The 23,931-nt window shown below is 40.9% G+C and overlaps 9 protein-coding genes across 9 annotated transcripts; 5 read left to right on the forward strand and 4 right to left on the reverse strand.

Annotated features, from left to right (window-relative positions):
* Positions 1-1,317: 1,317 nt before the first annotated feature.
* On the reverse strand, positions 1,318-3,666 carry CSS1 (Css1p; the record flags this gene model as incomplete). The annotated part of the gene is made up of 1 exon (XM_056228611.1): positions 1,318-3,666. One exon carries the CDS (start codon positions 3,664-3,666, stop codon positions 1,318-1,320), a length of 2,349 nt encoding a protein of 782 aa, XP_056088315.1.
* A 2,211-nt stretch (positions 3,667-5,877) lies between these two features.
* On the forward strand, positions 5,878-6,891 carry SKDI09G0060 (serine/threonine dehydratase family protein; the record flags this gene model as incomplete). The annotated part of the gene is made up of 1 exon (XM_056228612.1): positions 5,878-6,891. One exon carries the CDS (start codon positions 5,878-5,880, stop codon positions 6,889-6,891), a length of 1,014 nt encoding a protein of 337 aa, XP_056088316.1.
* An 852-nt stretch (positions 6,892-7,743) lies between these two features.
* On the reverse strand, positions 7,744-9,372 carry SOA1 (Soa1p; the record flags this gene model as incomplete). The annotated part of the gene is made up of 1 exon (XM_056228613.1): positions 7,744-9,372. The coding sequence occupies one exon, from the start codon at positions 9,370-9,372 to the stop codon at positions 7,744-7,746; it is 1,629 nt and encodes a 542-aa protein (XP_056088317.1).
* Positions 9,373-10,551: 1,179 nt separating this feature from the next.
* Positions 10,552-11,520, reverse strand: NIT1 (Nit1p; the record flags this gene model as incomplete). Its single annotated transcript, XM_056228614.1, has 1 exon — positions 10,552-11,520. One exon carries the CDS (start codon positions 11,518-11,520, stop codon positions 10,552-10,554), a length of 969 nt encoding a protein of 322 aa, XP_056088318.1.
* Positions 11,521-14,381: 2,861 nt separating this feature from the next.
* SUC2 (beta-fructofuranosidase SUC2) lies at positions 14,382-15,980 on the forward strand (the record flags this gene model as incomplete). Its single annotated transcript, XM_056228616.1, has 1 exon — positions 14,382-15,980. The coding sequence occupies one exon, from the start codon at positions 14,382-14,384 to the stop codon at positions 15,978-15,980; it is 1,599 nt and encodes a 532-aa protein (XP_056088319.1).
* Positions 15,981-16,480: 500 nt separating this feature from the next.
* On the forward strand, positions 16,481-17,188 carry SMU2 (Smu2p; the record flags this gene model as incomplete). Its single annotated transcript, XM_056228617.1, has 1 exon — positions 16,481-17,188. One exon carries the CDS (start codon positions 16,481-16,483, stop codon positions 17,186-17,188), a length of 708 nt encoding a protein of 235 aa, XP_056088320.1.
* Positions 17,189-17,236: 48 nt separating this feature from the next.
* Positions 17,237-18,490, reverse strand: POT1 (acetyl-CoA C-acyltransferase; the record flags this gene model as incomplete). The annotated part of the gene is made up of 1 exon (XM_056228618.1): positions 17,237-18,490. One exon carries the CDS (start codon positions 18,488-18,490, stop codon positions 17,237-17,239), a length of 1,254 nt encoding a protein of 417 aa, XP_056088321.1.
* Positions 18,491-18,865: 375 nt separating this feature from the next.
* BNR1 (formin BNR1) lies at positions 18,866-22,990 on the forward strand (the record flags this gene model as incomplete). Its single annotated transcript, XM_056228619.1, has 1 exon — positions 18,866-22,990. One exon carries the CDS (start codon positions 18,866-18,868, stop codon positions 22,988-22,990), a length of 4,125 nt encoding a protein of 1,374 aa, XP_056088322.1.
* Positions 22,991-23,313: 323 nt separating this feature from the next.
* AIM20 (Aim20p) lies at positions 23,314-23,763 on the forward strand (the record flags this gene model as incomplete). Its single annotated transcript, XM_056228620.1, has 1 exon — positions 23,314-23,763. The coding sequence occupies one exon, from the start codon at positions 23,314-23,316 to the stop codon at positions 23,761-23,763; it is 450 nt and encodes a 149-aa protein (XP_056088323.1).
* Between the last annotated feature and the right edge of the window lie 168 nt (positions 23,764-23,931).

A 23,931-nucleotide genomic window follows, 5' to 3' on the forward strand; every position in this document is an offset into this window, starting at 1 on the left:
ACTTATCTCTCTCACAATTCCATACTATATGTTCTGTTTATTTTATGTACACCTTAATATCTTATGAACGCTTCCTAATGTCTCATAGCATCTGAACGTGGTCACTTTCGGTGTAGTTATTGGTGATGTTACTATCATCACTACTTATATCACGAATGTCACCGGAACATTGCATCGGCTTAAAAGCCTTACCTTTTATTATGTGACTTAATCCTTACTCGACGCCCTCGAAAATAAGACAACCGACGTGTCGAGAAGACCAAAATCTCGCCCTCAAGAGACTCTCCTCGTAGCTTGAAAGGAAGGCCCCAAATAAGGACGATAATATGCGTTCAGTCAGTACTGCTGGAAGGTATAAATACATCGAAAGGATAGGTGAAGAACGATATGAACTAAGTCACTATCCTTAAAATCTATGCACAGCATTTTAGCGTTCATACCCTTTGCTTTTGAGTATGATCATGTGATAGTCATGTGACTCAATCTGATAAGGGTGGTGTGCATTTGAACTTTTTATTTTTGGCCAGAGGGGCCCTTTGTTTCTCACCTTGATGGGAAGTTTGAGATCGCATCAGCGGAACTGAAGATTAACAGAGTCACTGAAACTTTGTTTACGGATCATCTTCTTCCAAATAGTTTGACAATTTCGGCCTGCACAATCTTTGTCAGAATCGGACTGTAGGATTGTGCCTTGAAAAGACTGCTTTCCCTGCACGTTTTCTTAGTAATTGGGGTTGCTCCTATTTCATAAGAGTATGCAAATTTGCACTAACAGCTTTTGTTTTCGCCGTTCCTATCTATCTACTCCTTGAGATGACAGGCCAGCCCGACAGGAAAAGGGTCTTCTCAAAAATGATAAGTGAAAAGAGCCAATTCGAAGAGTTCTTTTTTCACGAAAAGAGTGGAAAATTCTCCAAGCATTGCTGTGATTCTGAATTATCATGTTTATGGCGGTATGTGTTTCAAGTGCAACTTTTATTCTCAAGGGTCTTACTATAATAAATAGGCAGAATGCCTGAACGTTCCCTTTTCTATTTAAGCTAGATATGGACGGGCATATTGCTTCCATCCGGAAGCAGATCTTGTAAGTTTGAATCGCGCTGCTATATCTTCCAATTGGCAGGATAATGCCTCCTTCCAATTGGCAGGATAATGCCTCCTTCCAAACTAATATTTCGATTAAAATAAGACCAAAACAGGTGAAAATGGGTGTTCTTCAAATACTTAAGCTAAATTACTCAAATGTTTACACCAAAAGCATATTAAAAAAAATACTCAGTTTTAGAGGAGCACACGGTCGTGTCTCCAGTTAAAAAGTTAGTTAAAAAAAGCAAGAACGAAAATACTGACCAAAGTGCTCAAAGCGTTTATTCTCAAACCTGCTGCGATACCTTCGGATTGAATAGTGATAGCATTAGAAGTTTTAGGAGCAATCGTTCGAGAGGTTGGAATGCCAGACTTAGAAACTTCGGAAACCACACTAGATGCTTCTGAAATAGCAGCGGTCAATGAGGTTGGTTTAGGAGCTTCAGAAGTGGTATATGATTGTGTGGAGGTAATGGTAGCGGTGGCTTCAGGGACTTCGAAAGTGACGGTCCTCAAGTTGCAGCCATTGTCGTCACAGTGGGTAACAGTGGTAGTGGTGAACGACCTTGAAGAAGCAGTGGCTGTTGAAGTTTCTACAGGAGCTTCAGAAGTGACAGCCTTGACATTACAGCCGTTATCGTCACAGTGAGTGACAGTGGAGCTAGTATAAAATGTAGAAGAACCGGTAGTTGTGATAGCTTCAGGGGCTTCAGAAGTGACAGTCCTTACATTACAGCCGTTATCGTCGCAATGACTAACAGTGACAGTGGTGTATGATTTAGAAGAAACGGTAGCGGTCGCATCGTGACCGATTGATGTAGTGACATGACATCCGTTTTCATCACAAGAAGTGATTGTGGCAGTAGTGGAGGAACATGGAATAGTTTTGGTGATGGTGTAGATGTTACCATTACCGTCAGTTGTTTCTGAACAGGAAACGACGATTGTACTTGTGGCAGTTGCGTAAGTTAGTGTTGTGGTATAAACAGATGCAAAACCTGAGGTAAAGCTAGATGCAGAAACGCCAGATGAAGTGCTTGAACCTGAGACGGATGAGGTGACCGAATCAGTACCAGTGGTAGAAATGGATGTTTCAGATGAGGTGTTCAATCCTGAGACAGATGCACCGGATGACGTGATTGAGCCAGTACCAGTAGCAGAAGTGGAATTTCCAGATGAAGTGGAAGAAGCTCCAGATATGGTAGAGGTGGATGAAGATGTGGCACTAGAAGCTAAAACACCAGCGTAATTTAGATAGTAAGCATAGGCGCCAGCAAAGGTTCCTTCGGAAACACTGAAGCTAGCGCTGGAGAATCCAGTACCAACGGCGAAAGAGAATTGTGAGTTGCCCTGAGTCGCAGTTAAAACACCGATGGTACCGTCATAAGAAAGCGCAGTGATGTCGGCAGTAATGGCAATTTGGTTTTTACCGGTGTAGCCAACAACAGGAATAGGAGTAGCGTTGGTCTCAGTGGGGTTAACGGCAAGAACACCTTCTCCCTTGAAAACGACAGTTTGACCAGTAAAAGTATCTGGGTAATGTAAGTAAAGGTTACCAGAGATAATGTTTACTGTGCCTTTTCCGGAAATAGGTTCAACAATGACATAGGTACTTCCGTCGTCTAGATTAATTTCACCGTTGTTTATGGATCCCTCTGTTTCCGCTCTACGTTGCAAACCGGAGACAGAACCGCCGTTGAGGATAGCGTTTGACAAAGAGAATCTACCAGAGTTAGAGTACGGAGAGAAAGTAACTTCACCCTTCTTGGCCTCTGAAAGATTCAAAGAAATGACACCGCTGCTTACAAAAGAGCCAGGTGTAAACGAGTAGATAGACGCAGAAGTAGCAGCGGGTTCTTCAGCATCGAAGTTACCTGAAACTTCAAAGTTACCACCTGAAACGTCGAATGAGGTACCTGGGTAGGTTGGCTTGGATTTTTCCACTGCCAAATCACCGTTAACTATCAGATCAGCTGAGAAGACATATTTGTCACCGTCAAGTAGGACCAATTTACCGCCGGCTGCAATTTCGACGGCTTCTGTTGCAATCACTGAACCTGTTAGCGTTAGATCGCCAGCGATTGTTGTAGATGGCAAATAAATAGTACCATCACTGGAAGAAAGTGAGTTGGAGGCTGTGGCACTTGCGCTAGAAGCTGAAGAAGTGATAGAACCTAAGGAACCGGAAGTGAAGGAACTTGGGACGCCAGAAACAGATGAGGTCGATAGAGGGATAGAACTTGAGAAATCAGAACTGAAAGTGATTGATTGTGTGGCAGTGGCGGATGAAAGAGAGGCGAATGAGCTGGAAGCGAACGGAGCTGATTGAGATACAGAACTCAAGATGTCGGTAGCGGATGAGGTCGATGGAGCGATAGAACTTGAGACATCGGAAGCAGATGAAGCAGATTGAGTGATGGAAGTACTAATCGCAAAGGAATCTGAAGAACTTGATGCAACAGCTCTGGATGAACTGTTGCTTGGAATTGACGTGGTATTGCTATAGTACTGGCCCAATGCACCTTGAGAGTAAAGAACCAAGGCTAAAGCAACTTGAAATTTATTGAAACGATTGAACATCTCTTTGAGATAGGCGAGATTTTACCAAAAAAAATTGCAGAAATGAAACTTTGTTACTGCTCGGTTATGAAAAGCAGGCATAAAAGGGAAATAATTGGGTTTAAAAAAACAGTACCAATGGAACGAAATGAAGCCTTTTATATGCTTCTTATTGCAGCCTCGCGGATCACGAATACACAATTACAGAAATGACCGTTGGGTTATCTCAAATTTCTGTGCGGGCCTTTCTGCGATGGAATCTGCAAGGTCCGAGCGGGCGTGTCTGGTAAGCAGGAAGGAGACGATAAATTATAGGCAAGGGTACATTTTACTATGAGTATCAACAGCATCCTTCAATTACAAGATTACAATACAAAACGTGCACAATGCCATTCAGTTTACTCAGTTTATCACGGAAACGGCACACAAAACGAGCTAGGAGTACTAGGGCAGGTAGGTACGCAATTCCTTTTTTTTTTTTACCTAGCCCTACTCGATCATTAACCAGTAACGTCCACTCAGAATGGAATACTTGCACTGAAGAATAGTCACATGCCACTCGAAAACCAAAATAGATATCTTTCTTTCTTCCAAGCATCAAGAAGCAGTGACTGTACCTCCTCACCGCGAAATATTACTTACCTTTCCTGAGGGACACGGCTACTCCATAAATCGAGACGTGAACGCGATTTTTTCCGCTGTGAAGAAACTGGAGAAGGCCCTTTAAAAAAGCCACGCCCTGTAAAATGCCGTACCCCTTTCGTAATTGCTTCCATAATCAAAACAGAGTTTTGGACTCCTTCTAGGACTCTTCCGCTGGTGAAAATTACGGGATCCTTCTAAAGAGATCTTTACCAATTTTCTAGATTCAATAATGGCGCCCAAACCACAAAAACATAGTCTGTAGCCCCATCAGCTTATTATCCTTGATATCGGATCACACCCACTTTTAGAAGCGGAAAAGAAAGCTGAATCACTTTTATAGATGAATTTCGGCAATCTCAAGAGAACATTTTTCCAAGCGAGTTATCAGAATCAATACGGAGGTAGTTTTGACCATCGATTGCCATATTTTACGAAGTTTTTTTGGCCGAATTGGCGTGTAAGTATTTCTAGTATTTCTTTTTCTATATATGGGAGTGTTAGAAGCGTTCAATTTATCCTTTCACGGCCGATTTGAGGATGCGGTGACGTTTTCATTCCAAATTAGCTATTCTATAGATTTTTTTACAAAAGGAAGTTACAAGTCTGAAGGGCTAGCATTTGCTCAAGGACCGAATGAGAGTGGTATTTGCGTAATTTCCGTCTTTTTTGCTTAATATCCGCTCGGGATATGACCGTCCCATCTTTGACGTAAGCGATACTTGCTTTAGGGTGGTGTGTAACAATGCTATCGTTCACTTGAAAAGATGGTTCCACATCGAAATGTTTGTATTCAGAGCTCACTAATTGCACATAGAATAGATTTCGTATACTGCAGCCCATCCCATCCGTCAACAGAGCTGTACGTCTAGATGACTTTCATAACGATTTACTCACCGTGTTTGTTCTTATAACTTCCCTGGATAAGAAAGTACAGGTTTTGAGCTGACTTGACGAGCTCGAAAAGAAAGATCGGACATCAGTGTTTGTTACGAGGCGACATGTCACTAAACACCAGACTTGTGTCATTTCGAAGAATCTTTTTATTCAAGACGCACATAACGATAGTGCTTCTAAAGTTTCTTTTTTGAGCAGCATGGAATCGCCACACTAATATCACACTGTTTCATTACAATGTATACATATTTAAAATGAACAGATTCATGTCCTGTTATAGGCCCGGTATATAGAATATTTATAACAATGACAGACCAATCTCACGAAAGATCGGACTTTTGTCGTTTTGAGATCCTTCATTCCAGAAGCATCAGGTTCTTTTCGATGTGCCTTTAGTATTTCCTCTTTGATTAAACGGCGATATCCTTATCTTAATCAAAATTTCGAAGAAAAACACATGGCCCAAAACCAAAAATGATTTCATACAATCTGAAAATCATCGTGTTCAGCAAATTATAAATAGTTGTAAAGGTATTTTCACGTCGCTTCATTAAATTGGTGAATAGTAAACTGTTGAAAGATGAAAGTACCGTTCATAAAAGCTTATTATAACATAAGAACAAACCACGAAGGCGTGTAATATTCAAGGTTCACAATCACCACGCAAGTAATAAGCGAGAGGTTGTTATGCCAATGACTCACTACGAAAGAACACCCTTGATTCACCAAGTTTTCAACAATGGCCAAACGGGCCCACGTTTATATGTCAAACATGAGATGTTACAACCTGGTGGCAGTTTCAAATCAAGAGGAATCGGACACTTGATAAATAGGAGTAATGAAGAAGCATTGGCTGATGGTTCTGGGAAGCTTGCCGTATTCTCTAGCTCTGGAGGTAACGCTGGCTTGGCAGCAGCCACTGCTTGTAGTTCAATGGCGCTTGACTGCACGGTTGTCGTTCCAAAGACAACAAAATCCAGGATGATTAAAAAAATTCAGAATGCTGGGGCTAAGGTCATAATCCATGGCAGTCACTGGGGAGAAGCAGATGAATATTTGAGGCAAGAATTAATGATTCAAGAAAGCCAGCTTGGTTCGAAGACGCTCTATGTGCACCCTTTTGATGACGAGAGGATTTGGGAGGGTCATTCTACCATTGTGGATGAAGTTTTACAGCAATTACAGGAAAAGAATATCTCCCTAGCTCGGATAAAGGCTATGGTGTGCAGTGTCGGTGGTGGTGGGCTGTTTAGCGGCATAATCAAAGGTCTTGAAAGAAATAATCTTGCCGGCAAAATTCGAGTCATCGCTGTTGAAACTATTGGTTGCGATGTCTTGAACAAATCTCTGGTGAATGGAAGCCCTATAACTCTTGAGAGGCTATCGAGCATTGCAACCTCTTTGGGTTCGCCATATATAGCGCCATTCGCGTTCGAAAGCTTCAACGCTTATGGGTGTAAGTCGGTGGTTTTATCTGATCAGGACGTTCTAGCTACATGCTTAAGATATGCTGACGACTATAATTCTATAGTGGAACCAGCCTGTGGGGCGTCCTTGCATTTGTGTTATCATCAAGAGATTCTTGAAAATGCTCTAGAACAGAAGCTTTCTGATGATGATATCGTGATCATAATCGCATGTGGTGGATCATGTATGACATATGAAGATTTGGTCGAAACATCTAGAAGAATATCGAGTGTGTTATGATGAAGGGTGTTATGATGAATGAACGAGGTACAATAACCTTCAAAATGGGCCACAATATAAACACGTATATATCAAGTATTATAAAGAGTAGTATACTTTTGTAAATTATGGCTGCTGTCATTTTGAATAAATAACATGTAAATTCATGTAAGTTTTGGTTATATCATCAACATTAACATTAACATGCTATAACAAAGGCATTCTTCAAAATTACGTACTTTACTTGAAGATGAGTTTTCATAGTATCTAGCAGCAGTTTCTGTCGTTCACCTGTCTTTCTAATACATTCTTCATGTATAGAAAATGTCCTTTCTTAGGCTACATAGGGGCTACAATACAATGCTTTCATTCAAAAAATGTGCAAGCGGGAATATTCAGTGTTAAAAATTACTGTGCAACGTATTACGGAAAAAATAAAATTTGGTGAACACCACAATCCCAACGATGACCAAAATATTTGAGACTTAGAAAAAAGACTAGAAAAAAGCCCAATGATTATATACTCTGGGCTCTGTTGAAGAAATTGAAGGGAGGAACGTTATCATGGAGTTGCTGGAAACTTGTGGCAAAAAAATCATCAGATCTGCATTCTTTTTGTGATTACCGCAGCAACATTTATTCTGGAAATGAGTATTAATCCAAACACAACCTCATTATGTTAAATAGGCGAACGTTCTCGTTAGAGAGGATGCATTCATGGGACCTCATGCCATTCAAGTTTCTTTCGTTAATCTTCTTCGAATAGTCATCTTTAAGTCCCCAAATACCTTTATTTATAGTAAATGTGCATGACAGTTCAGTTTATTGTAAAGTTTTCTTTATTAGCAAGATAGTTAATTACATGAAAAATATCTAGTGAATAAATCTATAATCAAGGCGTTTCATTCCCTTATCATTAGTGGTCTCCAAATAGTCGATCTGCTCTTCTTTTGTCATTGATTTCCATACACGTTCTTTGTATTTATTCCTACCGATATAATAGAATTTGGTCGCGACAGCCATGCAAATGTTGAAGCAAGTAAATCCTAGAAGTACTTTGTTACCCTTGGTATAATAGGGCTTATCGTCATTCCTGTACATGTTAGATGCAATGATTGATCCAACCTGTGCACTCATATTGTATAATGCTGTCCCCACCGTACGTGATCTTACCGAGTTTGAAATTTCAGAGACCCAACCCGCAAGAATAGAATGTGTATAAGGGACCCCAAGTATACCGGTTAGTAGTACATATTTGATCCATGGATTAGTATCGGTTGGCAAGGCGACTAACGAAGCAATGAAAGGAAGCACCCAAACGTTGGCAATCCCTACACAAAGTGATTTTTCCTTTAATTTGCGTGATAATAATCCAATTAATGGCAGATTAATGAGCAGCAAAGCTTGACCCGGAATTGCCAGGATATTTGAGAGAAATGTAGAGTAATTTAAACTTTTTAATATCAATGACAAATAAGGGCTAACGGTTTGGAGAGATATAAATCCTGTGATACCTTGAATAAACAATGGCCATAAGTCAAATTCTGTCAAGGTGTACAAAATTTCCCTAAAGGTTACCGGTTGCCTATTACTCATATCACCCTTTGATGGGTCATCTCTCAGAATCCGGTTGACCATAATTTTCTCCTCGTGCCCAGTGAAATACGATTTCCCCTTGTGAAATGCTGATTCACCAGTCTGTGTAGGACCCCGGCGCATTAGATAAAAGGACGCTACACCAACAGTAAGAGACAAGAATCCTTCAATTATAAACAAATACTGCCAGCCAGCTAAGTTATGGATTCCTCGCATCTCGATGACTCCGGAAGCTAAGAGGGAACCTAAAATTTGGAAAAGAGGGATGGCACACCAGAAGAAACTTAAACGAAATGTAAGCTCTGCTCCAGTATAATAATATGACAAATATAAGATGTTATCTGGGATGAATCCGCCTTGCACCATTCCTAATAAACATCTAGTAGCAATAAACTGAGCCCGATTTTTCAAACCTGCCTGGGTAATGGAGATTACACTCCAAAGGACGATTTGTATCGGGATGACTCTTTCTGGACCAAATCTCTTCGAGAGCAAGTTGCCAGGCAGTTCACTTACCAGAAACAAAACTAGATAAACGGTCTGCCCAAGATTGTAGTCGTTGGTATTCATGTTCAAATCAACAATGAAATTATCTGAGACAGCCCTTGCAATGTTTTTCCTTATCAAATCCAAAAAGGAAAACATAACAAAGACCCATAAGAAGATCTTTAGATCTATTTTCCTTATTAGCTTTCTTTCTTCATCCTTAGTCCATGTAAACTCGGGGTCGAATTTAGACAAACCTTCATAGCCACTGGATTCATAAACCTTTCTCCAGCGCTCCGCTTCACTAAAATCATCAAATGGGTTATGTGACAGGCTTTCTGAATCTGAACTTAAACTTTGTGCGGACACAGAAAGTTGCGCCTTTTCTGTGATCTCGTATTGTTCCTTTTGTAGAGACATCACTGAAATGTTATTTCTTGGTTGGGCTTCTATAATCCTTGAACAGTAAGACTCATGGACATTCGAACCGGTTGGTGCCCTCTTTATAGTAAATTTTCTCCGTACAATATGAAGCTATGACATTGAGAGTGTCGTCAGTGTGTTTAACGGCCAGCACTAAACTATCTGACGATAAAGCGTGATGAAAGTGTTGCTATTTGTCTTTTTCTAACCTACAGCCGGCTGATACTGCGCTGTCTTTTTGTCGAATCAAGAATATTATCTTATGTTGAAACCTCAAGTGAGGCGTCGATTTGTAGGTGAGGCGTCAGCAAAAATTGCCAAGCTCTACGCCACATGCATAGCAGACCCTTACTTCAAGGGAGTTGCCTAGAACAACTTCGTGTTGCTAAGATGTGCAGCAGCAAATGTGGGTTGGTTGCTCGAGGTTATTCTGTTGATAGTGGCTGTGACTCAAAATTGTAATATGATGTGTTTTCGACACTACTATCCGAGAAAACGGCTTGTTTCGGAACGCTATCGATCCGAAACTCTCGACGCTGAGCGGAATGCCAAGAAAGGAAAGAACGTCGCAAAGAACAGTCACTAACTTGCTGTATGCAACCAGTTGGTTCCTGTCTTTGCATGCGAATTGACCGGCAATATACGTAAGCTTGCTTTACGGATAAAGCAGCCTCAAATTATCTCAATTTACAAAGTGTCTTCTGTGCCAAACTGAGAAAGGGTGATTATTATTGGTTCATTAGATATTTCGTCACAGGACTGTGGTTTCTCGAACCTGTGAATATTTTATGCCTGTTTCTTTTATTCCACTGAATCTGCCCAAAGAAAGTCAGGTTATCTATGCGAGCATGGACAAAGGCTTATTGGCTTTCTCGCTGGCTGTAAAACAGCCAGGACACACATCTTGGAGAGCTTTCGACGTATTATGTAAATTGCTATTTTAAGGAACATACATACTGAAAAAAGCTCCGCAGGAAAGTTCTGCGGTCATTATCAAGGAGCGTTTGAGCTTGGTCACTTTTTCCCACTGCGATGTTATCTGCCAATACCTAGAGTTAATTGATATATCACAGTTTATTATCATTTCGTATATATTCAATATGGCTTAAAAAGTTATATTTGCTGAGCGATGCAACGGCTGCCACTCAGAAGCAGTCGGAGGCGTTGGCATAGTACTTATTCTGTGAATTTAACGTCATGAGACCTTTCATTAACAGTCAACTGGAAGATGTCTCCCCGGGCGTAGTGACCAACGGGGTCCAAATCAAAGCGAGCTTCGGCGATTAAGTCGGTGTTGATCTCGGCGCTTAAAAGACCCTCTTTGCCCAACAGTGGGCCTGCGATAATCTCCCCGTAAGGATCAATTATAACGCTGCCTCCGTTGATACAGTTCTCATCAGCCGATGTCCATCCAGGCAATTTTCTCTTACCGGTAGCTTGGTCGATCACTTCCCCGTAGCCCATCGCAGTGGCATCTGGCATGAACTGTACTGCGCTAATCACGAACAAGCGGCCTTCATATGCAATGTTTTTCATCACAGTCCTCCATATAGGCCTAGCATCCACCGTTGGTGCGCACCAGATCTCAACACCCTTTGCATACATAGCATACCTTAATAAGGGCATCATATTCTCCCAGCAGATAGCACCACCTATCTTCCCGACAGCGGTGTCCACAACTGGCAATGTCGAACCATCACCTTGGCCCCAGATCAACCTTTCACCAGCTGTTGGCATCAGCTTGCGATGCTTCCCAACGTAACCAGATTGAGGATCAATATAAACCATGGTGCAGTACAGCGTCGTCCCATCGCGCTCGATACACCCAACGCATAGCGATGCGCCGGTGGCCTTCGATAGCGCGCACAATTGGCTGATTTCTGGATACTGGTCTCCAGAGCCAATTTCGATCGCTTCAGCAAGATACCTGGCAAACTCTTCTCTTCCATCTTGCAGACGGTAGCCTAGATAAACCCCGAAGTTTGACCCCTTAGGATACCCACCGAGGGTAGCTTCTGGAATGACGATCAACTCTGCACCAGACTCCTTGATTTCCTTCTCATATGACAAAATCTTTTTCAAAGTATCCTTAGTAGAGCCCGGACAAGAGCCGACTTGCAGAGCAGCAACAATGTGTCTCGGCATTGCAGTCAACTGGAAGTATCCCTTGAGAACTGATGGGCTAGCCTTAATTTAGAATATCAATTTTTGTCGCCAAACCGCTTTTGTTATTTATACACGCTACTGTTTGAATGACTCATGGACTCTCTTTGTCAGTTTTTCGAAGCAGGAAAGATAACCCCATGTTTGAGATATTGAAACGCACGTTAATGATAACCATCTTCAAATTGCGGTGGAATTGGCCTATTGTGGCGTTCCCCATGAAATGTGGCTTTGATGCTCATACATTTTCTTACCGAGATGCTAGCAACTTGTTTCAAGATATATTTCCAAGATAATGGGCGGCCTTTAAGATACGATATATCTCAAGTACATCATAACTAGCCATTTTTCGCTTTTTTCCACTGTTATCAAACGGCCCCTAAAGGAGGTGCCATCTAAAAAAAAAAAAACAAGATTACACGTCAAAAGAGACTTACATCTGATCAGAGTAACGCCCAATTTTGTTATTTTGGTCCTGGTGCACGTTTTTGGCGCTCACACCAAGCTCACCCTGAAACTCATCTTCTTTGGATGACGGGACCATCTTCTTTTGATTGATAAAGCACTTGAGCATACTGAATGCAAGGAGCCACCGGTAGAATATTGCAGCATGCAAAAATGTCGTAACGACTCGATTGTCTTAAGATCGGATCAGTTAGTCTGATATTAGCGGGGCCAACCTTCGCATGGACGGATGTTGTCGTTATGATATAAGACAAACTATTTCGTCCGAGGAAATCACTGATTGCTGCTACGTGGTTGGTTGAATAGCGATGTCTATTATCGCTTTTGGTACGAAGGACAGGGGCACCAACATTAAGAACCCACAACCGATAAGTAAAGCATGTCCATGGATATGGGAAAACGATTGGGTTTATTATTGTTTTTCTGCAAACGCTATCTTGCAGAGGAGAAACCATTAGTAGTTCGTGTAAGCACCATCGAATGGGGTATGAACATTGTGTTCTTTGTCGTAATTGCTAAAGTGGACGCATAGGCGCGGAAGACTTCAATATACATTATTTCCTGCTGCATTTTGCCGCCCTTCCACTAAACAGCGACGACATTAGTCGAGTTGTTTAGTGGAAGGGCAACTCACAAGAAAGTAAGGCCTGTCATGACCTTGAGGTACGATATTTATGTTGTCAGTACAGTTGCAGAGCTCTCATAGTGTTTTATTCGGTTTGATCAAAATCTATCTGGCCCCTTCTCAAAAGTCGAGTAACCGACCGGCTCGACAACGTGAGCCTTTCCTTGACGTTGTTCGAATGGTGGCAGTGCAAAACGTGGAAACCGCTGGCGGCTGCTTCAGTACGAACATTAAAACATAAACTTGTTGAGATCATGAGTTGGTTGTTTCCAAACCGAACGACGTTTTCCGGAATGCTGCCTCCTGTTTTTTATGAACAGTTGCCTTCTGTAACCCCTGTTTTATCAGCAAGAACATACTATCAATCCGAGAAAATCAAGCTTGCGCTGATATCGCGTCCTGATCATAACGACACCGGTTGCTTTTAGCGAACCTGGCGCAGAATAAAGAAAAAAGAAATGAAGGATATTCTGCTGTCTCGTTTCGTGCTTTCATGGGCCCGCTTTGGATTACTTTTGGGTGTCGACGCCATTTCCCTGTAATAATGTTTTCTATCTACTGCTCATATGCATCAAGGTGCAAACCGTTAAGAATCGGGAAAAACCAATTTCTCCCTGGAAACCTCTACAAACGCTATCGCGCAAGAGCGAACAGCTACACGTTGCTGAATAGCGGCGAGTAAAAGACTTAAGGCCCTGAGTCATTTCGTGGGAGTGTCGTGATGCCTTCAACACTTTTGTTTTTTAATGTTAAAGAAATAAATTTCTTACAACCTCAATTTCAAGGAAATAAAGTTTTTCCACGTACCAGACCGGAAGAAATAGCACGGAAGTCAAAAAAAACTTCAGAAAGAGCCGGAGAAAGTTAAAATCCGCAATTACTTAGAGTTGAGTTACACACCTTCCAAACTAAAAACTTTAGGGTTAGTCAGCTTCATATCACACGTCATTCTTGAAGCGAGCCCTCACCATATCAAGCTAGCGCGGAAAGCTTCCATTGAATACGGAGAAGAAAAGACTCAGGAAGATGCACTGCTGAAACTGTTCATTCTAGTATGTCTCGTTTGCACACGCAGAGACATCTACCCTAGTATGGCCGCTACCAGATTCTTCTCTCCCCCGCAAAAGTTACAAAATTCGTCATTTGAGAAATATTACTGAGCAAATTACCAATTCTCGTGTCACGTTATGCTGCCGTTTAACATTTTCCTAACTAAACCGTGCCTTCGTTGACCTCGAGGTACTGTGAAAGCTTTCTTTTCATTCCCCCGCATTTTTTACTTTGACCGGAAATAAAAAGAAAGCAAAAAAATAAAACAAAGCCTATTTTGGAAATTATCCGGGGACCCCAGAAGTACGCGTAGTGTTAATCGACCCCACGTCCAGGGTTCTCCCAGGAGGCTTCTGGAAAAACCGATTGGAAAGCGGATATTAGTCCCGCTGTAAGATTCTAAGGTACGGGAATCGAGTGCCTATTGCAATAACAGAGCCGTTTCTCTGTAAGAATGTTTAAACGACTCTCCTTAACAAAGGTGCTGCTTACCAAATGGGCTCGATAATAGGCATTTTGAGTAGACGAATTTGCAACCGTTTTTTTCATGATGTCCCAGTCTTCCGGTTTGAGAAGAATGATATAAATAGATACGTATTCTTGTTCGTAATACTTTTTTTTGTTCTGCATCTTCTCTTCTTTTTCTGTTTTATTTTTTTTCACAGCAAGACAATCAAAATAAAAATCCATATAGACGTACATGATGCTTTTGAAAGCTTTCATTTTCCTTTTGGCTAGTTTTGCAGCTAAAGTATCCGCGTTGATGACAAACGAAACAAGTGACAGACCTTTGGTCCATTTCACTCCCAACAAAGGTTGGATGAACGACCCAAATGGGTTGTGGTACGACGAAAAAGATGCTAAATGGCATCTTTACTTCCAATACAACCCCAATGACACCGTCTGGGGTACACCATTATTTTGGGGCCATGCTAGTTCCGACGATTTGACTCACTGGCAAGACGAACCTGTCGCTATCGCTCCCAAGCGTAACGACTCAGGTGCTTACTCTGGTTCTATGGTTGTTGATTACAACAACACCAGTGGCTTTTTCAACGACACTATTGACCCAAGACAAAGATGTGTGGCCATTTGGACTTACAACACTCCTGAAAGTGAAGAACAATACATCAGTTATTCTCTTGACGGTGGCTACACTTTTACCGAATATCAAAATAACCCCGTTCTAGCTGCTAACTCTACTCAATTCAGAGATCCAAAGGTTTTCTGGTATGAACCATCGCAAAAATGGATCATGACAGCCGCCAAGTCCCAGGACTACAAAATTGAAATCTTCTCCTCCGACAACTTGAAATCCTGGAAACTAGAGTCCGCCTTTGCCAATGAGGGTTTCTTGGGCTACCAATACGAATGTCCAGGTTTGATCCAGGTCCCAACTGAGCAAGACCCCTCCAAATCTCACTGGGTGATGTTTATTTCCATCAATCCAGGTGCTCCCGCCGGCGGTTCTTTCAACCAGTACTTTGTCGGTTCATTCAACGGTACTCATTTCGAAACTTTCGACAACCAATCCAGAGTTGTAGATTTCGGTAAGGACTACTATGCTTTGCAGACTTTCTTCAACACCGACCCTACCTATGGCTCCGCTCTAGGTATTGCGTGGGCCTCCAACTGGGAATACAGTGCTTTTGTTCCAACTAACCCTTGGAGATCATCGATGTCTCTGGTCAGAAAGTTTTCCTTGAACACTGAATATCAAGCTAACCCAGAGACTCGTTTGACCAATTTGAAGGCCGAACCAATCTTGAACGTTAGTAATGCAGGACCATGGTCTAGTTTCGCTACTAATACCACCTTGACTAAGGCCAATTCCTACAGCATTGATTTGAGCAACTCCACCGGAACTTTGGAATTTGAATTGATTTATGCTGTCAACACCACACAAACTGTTTACAAGTCTGTCTTCAGCGACCTATCTCTGTGGTTCAAGGGTTTGGAAGATTCTGAAGAATATCTAAGAATGGGTTACGAAGTCAGTGCTTCTTCCTTCTTTTTGGACCGTGGTAACTCCAAGGTCGAGTTTGTCAAGGAAAACCCATATTTTACCAACAGAATGTCTGTGAACAACCAACCATTCAAGATTGAGAGCGATTTGAGCTATTACAAGGTGTACGGTCTATTGGATCAAAACATCTTGGAATTGTACTTCAACGATGGTGACGCGGTTGCCACAAACACCTATTTCATGACCACCGGTAACGCTTTAGGATCCGTGAACATGACCACTGGTGTTGATAACTTGTTTCACATTGACAAATTTCAAGTGAGAGAAGTCAAATAGAGGACGGTTGTATGATTCAGCTATCTTTTTTTATATCTTCTCAAGGTCGTCCTGTAGGACGTCCTGTTAACGAGTAACGAATACAAGAACATTATATTTACAAACAATACCTCCAATCAAGTAAATGTATTTTTACTATTATTTTTTCTAACGATCAGTTACCCACACTTTGTTCTTTTTTATGTACTTTATATAAGTATAATACTTTCTAAAACAAATTACTTTTACTCCGAGCAGGTTTTTTTCTATCTCAACAAGCCTTTTGTTGTGCAGTTTACCGGTATTAGCAGCTGCAGATCGCAAGTTATGACAGGAGAATGGCCGGTCAACTTCTTGTTCTTTTTGAACCACTTTTTCTGCTAGTGACACGAGAAAGTCGGGTAAAAATCCTATCATCTTTTCAAAAATTTCAGAAGCATCGGATAAAACTATGCTTGACATCGAAAGTGTCGTCCATATGAATGTAAGAGTTCCCGAAACTAGAGTATCGCAGAACCAAAATGGATGCTAGATCACTAGCAGCTGACGCCAGCAAACCTCAGGGCAAAAATGCTGATTCGGGAAACAAAGGAACCTCTTCCGGAAATGAGGGCAGCGCAAATAAAGATAGAAATAGAAACAGGAATAGAAACAGGAATAAAAATAGAAACAGGATCAGAGATAACAACGAGGTGGATAAACCTAAACCTGTGACCGCAAACAAAGAAGGTCAAAATGAGAAATCGCAGAAAAAAAACAGGAGGCGGAGAAATAATAATGAAACTACGAAAAAGGATATTCCAGCGTACTCAAAGAAAGTGCAGGAGGATGGGCAAAAGCAGACGGCAAAAAGGCAAAAAGAAATTGATCAGTGTATTCACGTCTTACCTGATTTCAAACTGTTCAAAAAAGGTAGGCACGTCACCTCCTTTGGCTATCGAATATCCCTTATGACAGATTCTGGTAAAGCCTCTCAGAAAGTGTTGTTCAATATACCTTTGGATTATCCAAAGACCCCGATCAAGCTAGCGATGAGAAACAATGAAGATGTTTCCTCTTATATGGAAATTGTCACTGCGAATTTCAACTGGAAAGCTCGGCAATTAGTCAAGGAAAACTGGGAGATTTTATCCCAAATAAACTATTTAATTAGTGAGTTTGAAAATTTGAAACAACCGGAATATAAACAAATTGATAATTTACGTAATAGCTTTTACAGAGCCCTATAATCATAAGCATAACAAAAGAAGAATATTAACTTATATCAGATACCAAAACTACTCCTTAATGAAGATAGCTGCGGCGCCCATACCAGTACCGATACACATACTAACAACGCCAATCTGATCGCTTTGCAACTCTCTTAGTATAGTAGCAACTTGCCTTGTACCAGTACAGCCCAATGGATGGCCCAATGCAATTGCACCGCCTCTTGGATTTACTTTGTTCGAGTCGATCCCGAGCTTATGGATGCAGTAGAGAGCTTGTGCCGCAAATGCCTCGTTTATTTCAAAGATATCGATATCCTGAACTTGTAAGCCAGTGGCTTCCAGAACCTTTGGTATGGCGTATGCGGGACCGACACCCATGATTTCAGGTGGGACCCCCACTGTTTGGAAGTCGATATACCGACCTAGCACAGGTAAGTCTAATTGGTTGGCAACGGACCTGCGAGCCAATAGGACACCGGCAACACCATCGGAGACCTGAGAAGCATTACCCGCGGTGGTGGTGCCTCTATCTTTGATAAAGGCAGGCTTGATACTCGAAAGCGATTCTGCGGTAACGTTGGGACGTGGGCCTTCATCGGACTGGAAGACTGAGCCGTCTGGTAACTCTATGGGCAAAATTTCATCTTGAAAGAGCCCGTCGTTTTTCGCCTTGTAAGCTTTTTGGTAAGAGCTGGCAGCGAATTCATCCTGGGCCTTTCTGTTGATCTTGAAATTGGCGGCAATATTTTCGTTTGTGATGCCCATTGGTATTAGACATTTCTTCGCCTCGCGGTTGTTCTGCAACTCGTCAGAGGAGATCATACCCAAGGGGTTGACATTCTTGTAGTTATTGGTCATCGACTCCACACCCAATGCCAAACCAATATCGATTTGCCCGACTTTAATCTTGTTGGCAATGTCGTTTACCGCGGTCAAACCCGAGGAACACTGTCTGTTCAGAGCGACAAATGGCGTTGAGTAGGGGATACCACTCGCCAAGCATGCAGCTCTGTGCTCCGTAGCACCTGCTCCCACATTCAGAACGTTTCCGCAAGCAACTTCTTCGATTAACTTCAAGTCATCCCTTAAAATGTCCGGAAATCTCCCAATGAACTCCTTGAGGAAATTGTACAGCAAGTAGTCCGTGTTCACATCCTTGAAAGCGCCTTTGAAGCCCCTACCGATAGCAGACCTATTAGCAGCTACAATGACCACATCATCTGGTCTTTTCTCCAATAGTGAGTTCTTCTTCTTCGCTTCACTTTTTCCCATAGCGCTTTCCACCAAATGATCCTTAATACTTTGTAATCTTTGCGACATTGCTTTTGTGGCTCTATATATACTCTACAAGTTGTAATTATTCTACCCTTCAATATTTATAGCATGTAACCCATGCCCTATTTATACCTCTTCCTTCTAGTTAAACTCCAATAAATTTTAACTTACTACAGGAATAAAGGAAGAAGAAAAAACCTGCGGTGTTAATGACATTATCCCCGTTTTCATTTGATAGCGCCGTGCAAGGCGCTACCGCTTCATTACCCTCCTCATACTGACGCGTTAAATTTTCTTTTTTTCTTTTTTTCGCTGTTTGTGGCATAGGCTTAAATCTGGCAAATTCTTGATCTCTTGAAGATTATATAGTAGTGACGAAAGTGACACAAAAGCATAGAGAACCAGTACCAACCATCGCTGATGGACTCTTCCCCTAACAAGAAGACGTACCGCTATCCTCGTAGATCGCTGTCGCTGCACGCGCGAGATAGGGCCAGCCAGGCTCGTAAACTGGAAGAATTGAATTTGACTGATGGGTTAGTTGCCGCTGGTTTGCAGTTGGTGGGCGTAGCATTAGAAAAGCAAAGCACAGGATCGCATATATACATGAAGCAGAAGAATTTTTCAGCCAATGATGTTGCCTCGTCTTCTGTGGTTTCCGAAAACGTTAAGGCATCGAAAATAGATTTTAATCCGAAATGCATGCCTCAGGATGTAATGCTCGTCGAAAGGATGTTTGATGAGCTTTTGGAGGACGGGACCTTTTTTTGGGGCGCTGCTTATAAAAATCTGCAAAACATATCGCTTCGTAGGAAATGGCTGTTGATATGTAAGATCCGTAGTCCTAATCACTGGGGAAGCAACACAGCGGTTTCCGGTGCCAAGTCATACTCTGCTCAATTAGCCACTGGTGAGCTCGCGGAAAACTCTCATTTTTTGGATGGTTTGGTTAGAAATCTTTCGGGAGGAGGAATGGGCTTATCCAAGACCCTGTATAAACTAGAGAAGTTTCTGCGCAAGCAAAACTTCTTACAGCTTTTCCTTAAGGATGAAATCTATTTGACGACTTTACTTGAGAAGACTTTACCACTCGTATCCAGGGATCTGCAGTTTGTTTATCTTCGATGCTTCAAAATATTGATGAATAACCCATTAGCAAGAATAAGAGCGCTGCACTCCGAGCCTTTGATTAGTTGGTTTACCCAACTTCTAACGGACAGGAATTGTAACTTGAAATGTCAGTTACTTTCCATGGAACTCCTTCTCCTATTAACCTACGTAGAAGGCCCAACGGGATGTAAGTTGATATGGGACCAGCTTTCAATATTGTTCAGCAATTGGTTGCAATGGTTTGGCAAAATCCTTGCAGACGACGTCAAAACACACACATCATTGTATTTGAACTGGAGCCAATTGAAAATAGACTACTCAATGACTTTCTTACTATTGATTAATTCCATTTTGCAAGGATTTAATAACAAGACTGCGCTGAAAATTTTCAGTTTTTTGAAGAAGAGTAATATTCATGGCATTATGGCCACCTTAGAATCATCCTACAAGGATGACTCTAATAATATCGTCATCATGGAACAAATAAAGCAGTTCAAAACCAAAGAATCGAGCATTTTTGATTCAATGATACAAACCAGTAGAGATATGAAAGCAACCCCTTCAATGAAAAATGTTACAGAAGAAGAAGGTGCGCCTGTTTGCATTGAAAATTGTTTGTTATTAAAAGTGAAAGATAGCCCCATAGAAACGCCAATAAACGAGATTATTCAATCATTGTGGAAAATTCTAGACTCTAAAAAACCTTATTCAGAATCTATTAAACTACTCAAGTTGATAAATTCTCTACTATTTTATCTTATCGATTCTTTTCAAGCTCCGATATGTTCTTCCTTTGATGAAAATTTAGATTTAGCACAAAATGTAGATTCTGTATTTCAAGATTCTGTTAACAAGCTACTGGATTCTTTACAGTCAAATGAAATTGCAAGGAGAGCAGTCACTGAAATTGATGATCTGAACAATAAGATTCTTGATTTGAATGAAAAATTGAATCTGGTCGAGAATTATAGCAAAGATCACCTTATAGCAAAACTCGATGAAAGTGAAGCTTTGGTATCTTTGAAAACGAAGGAAATTGAAAGTTTAAAGCTACAATTGAAGGCCAATAAGAAGAAACTGGATCAAATCACCACACATCAAAGATTATATGACCAACCACCTTCATTAATGAGCAGCAACTTGAGTTCTGTCGATTCAATAACAAAGAATAATAATCATAGCAATCTCATTTTCCAAAATTTAGCCATAAAACAGCAAAAGCAAAAAAATTCCTTACCCAAGCGTTCAACAAGTCTACTGAAAAGTAAAAGGATTTCGTCCCTTTCCTCATACCTGAGCGACGCAAATAATGAGAATGAAGGCCAGAACCAAGTGGAAGACAACTTAAAAGATTCATCTTTTCAAACATCTACCTCAACAGTTAATTTCAATATACCTTCTATGAAAAATGTCGCGAATATGCAAAATGTATCTTTAAATTCAATACTTTCAGAGTTGGACTTCTCAAACAACATGAATAGTCAGCCAAATTATCAATCCTCTCCTGTACTGTCTTCGATTTCCTCGTCGCCGAAACTATTTCCCCGACTTTCTTCAGACAGTCTTGATAATAGCATCCAACTGTTATCTGAGGTTGATAAATTACCTCCACCTCTGCCTCCTCCTCCTCCTCCTCCTCCTCCTCCACTTCCTCCATCTCTTTTGATTGATATGGAAGCTACTCTTAAGCCAGATGTTGTTCCTTATATTCTAGCGCCTCCCCCACCACCCCTCCCAGATTTGTTTAAGACTGAAGAATCATTTGCTATCCCACCGCCTCCACCTCTTCCTGAGTCCCTATCAATGTCCGAAGGGCCTTCTGAAAATAATTTCGTCACTCCTCCAGCCCCACCTTTACCCAGTGGTTTACTTTCACTGTCGTCGGCGTCTATTAATTCAACGACAGTTAATTTAGTACCACCCTCACCTGAAAGGCGTTTGAAGCAGATTCATTGGGATAGAGTGGAAGACGTAAAAGATACACTTTGGGAAGATGCATTCCAACGCCAAGAAACAATTAGAGAATTGCAAACTGATGGCGTATTTTCTCAAATTGAAGACATCTTCAAGATGAGAAGTCCAGCCAAAATTGCAAGTAAAAATAATGCAGGATCTTCAACTGCTTTATCTTCAAATAATGGCAAGTCTTTGAATGAATTGAAAAAAGTCTCCTTTTTATCAAGAGATTTAGCTCAACAATTTGGCATCAATTTACATATGTTCTCTCAACTATCTGATATGGAATTTGTTATGAAAGTTTTGAACTGTGATAACGACATTATCCAGAATGTCAATATATTGAAATTTTTCTGTAAAGAGGAACTGACAAATATACCCAAAAGTTTGCTTAATAAGTACGAGCCATATTCTCAAGGTAAAGAGGGTAAAGCAGTAAGCGATTTGCAAAGAGCTGACAGAATTTTTCTGGAATTGTGTATTAATTTAAGATCTTATTGGAATGTAAGATCAAAGAACCTCCTGACACTATCAACATATGAGAGAGATTATTACGATTTGCTTTTCAAACTACAAAAAATTGATGATGGAATTTCCCATTTAAATCTTTCACCTAAGTTTAAGAATTTAATGTTTATAATCACGGAAATTGGTAATCATATGAATAAAAAGATTGTCAAGGGAATTAAATTGAAATCACTAACGAAACTAGCATTCGTTAGATCCAGCGTTGACCAAAATATGTCATTTTTACATTTCATTGAAAAAATCATAAGAATAAAGTATCCTGATTTATATGGTTTTGTAGATGATTTGAAGAAAATTGAAGATTTAGGTAAAATTTCGCTAGAACACATTGAGCTGGAATGTCACGAGTTTTATAATAGAATAGAAAATTTGGTCACTCAATTCCAAACTGGAAAACTGTCGAAGGAGGAAAATTTAGATCCAAGAGATCAAATTGTTAAAAAAGTCAAATTTAAGATTAATCGGGCCAAAATAAAGAGCGAATTATTGATGGGTCAATGCAAACTAACCTTGATAGATTTAAACAAACTTATGAAGTATTATGGCGAGGACCCTAGTGATAAAGAGAGTAAGAATGATTTTTTTCAACCCTTCATTGAATTTTTGGCCATGTTCAAAAAATGTGCTAAGGAGAATATAGAAAAGGAAGAAATGGAGAGGGTCTACGAACAAAGAAAGAGCCTGTTAGAAATGAGAACAAACAACAACAAGAAAAGCAATGGGAACGATGAAAACGAAGGTGAAGAAGTGAACACAGACGCTGTTGATCTACTGATTTCTAAACTGCGTGAAGTCAAGAAGGACCCGGAGCCTTTAAGAAGAAGGAAAAGTACAAGACTCAGCGAAGTCGCCGTGAATGTCAACGACGAGGACCTGAAAATGAAAGATGATGAAGACCACATTCTATTGGAGAGAACCCATGCCATGCTAAATGATATTCAAAGAATATAATGGAGCTTAAGTATCATATAAGCGTAAATGAGCAATAATCGCCATACTTCCCGTAATCGAGAGCTATTTTTCTTTTTGGTCATCGTGTTGACAATTTTCCTGATTAAGAATTAAGATTCAGACAGAGAGAGCACATTGATAAGTTTCAAAACAGGCACAAAAAAGCATCGAACTTATGTTTAATAATACCAACTTGGCTTTTTTAGCACCTCATTCAGGTGAGCAAGCGCCACATGAAAATGAACGACGTTTCGGTAGCAGTGGGTACAGCTGTTGGGATTCCGATTGGGGTTGGCCTAGTAATAGGCATAATATTTCGGTGTATGTTACAACGACGTCATAGGAAAGAAGAAGCTCAAGATGCAGACCTGGAAAATTTGGTGATGGAGGATATAGCAGTGTCCGTGTATGAAAGCTTTAAAGTGGAAATAAGCAGTTCAAGCGACGCTTCCACAATAAATGGAAATGAAGCAGAATATCTCGAGACTTGCAAAGAGAAAACTGCTAAAATGGGCCCTGCACCAGCATGCAGACCGCAATTGGACACCAATATGGGGATGTTGCACACGGAAAACAAAGGTACCACGTATATCAATGTGCCCATCCTTTTCAGTGGTGAGAAGATGAACTATGGGAAGGTCAGGGACCCAGCGGAGAGTTTCATGTACCCATTGACCTTATTGCGAAAGAAGACGAGTAGCACCTGTTTTGACGATGAACTTACTCTCGAGCACAAGCAATGCCAGCTTCCAACAACAGGCTTAACTGAATGACCCGTACGAAAATGAGCCCACGAACTACGTTGCATATAAAAGAAAATTTATCAACGGCTTACGGCCAAACTAAACTATATATCTTATATAGGTAGTTGGACGTACTTACATACGCATTTGCACTTGTACGGGTGCCCCAGACCATTGGTAATGATAATAAAAGTAAAC

Source organism: Saccharomyces kudriavzevii, assembly GCF_947243775.1.
Source record: "Saccharomyces kudriavzevii IFO 1802 strain IFO1802 genome assembly, chromosome: 9".
In the NCBI taxonomy this organism is placed as follows: Eukaryota; Fungi; Ascomycota; class Saccharomycetes; order Saccharomycetales; family Saccharomycetaceae; genus Saccharomyces; species Saccharomyces kudriavzevii.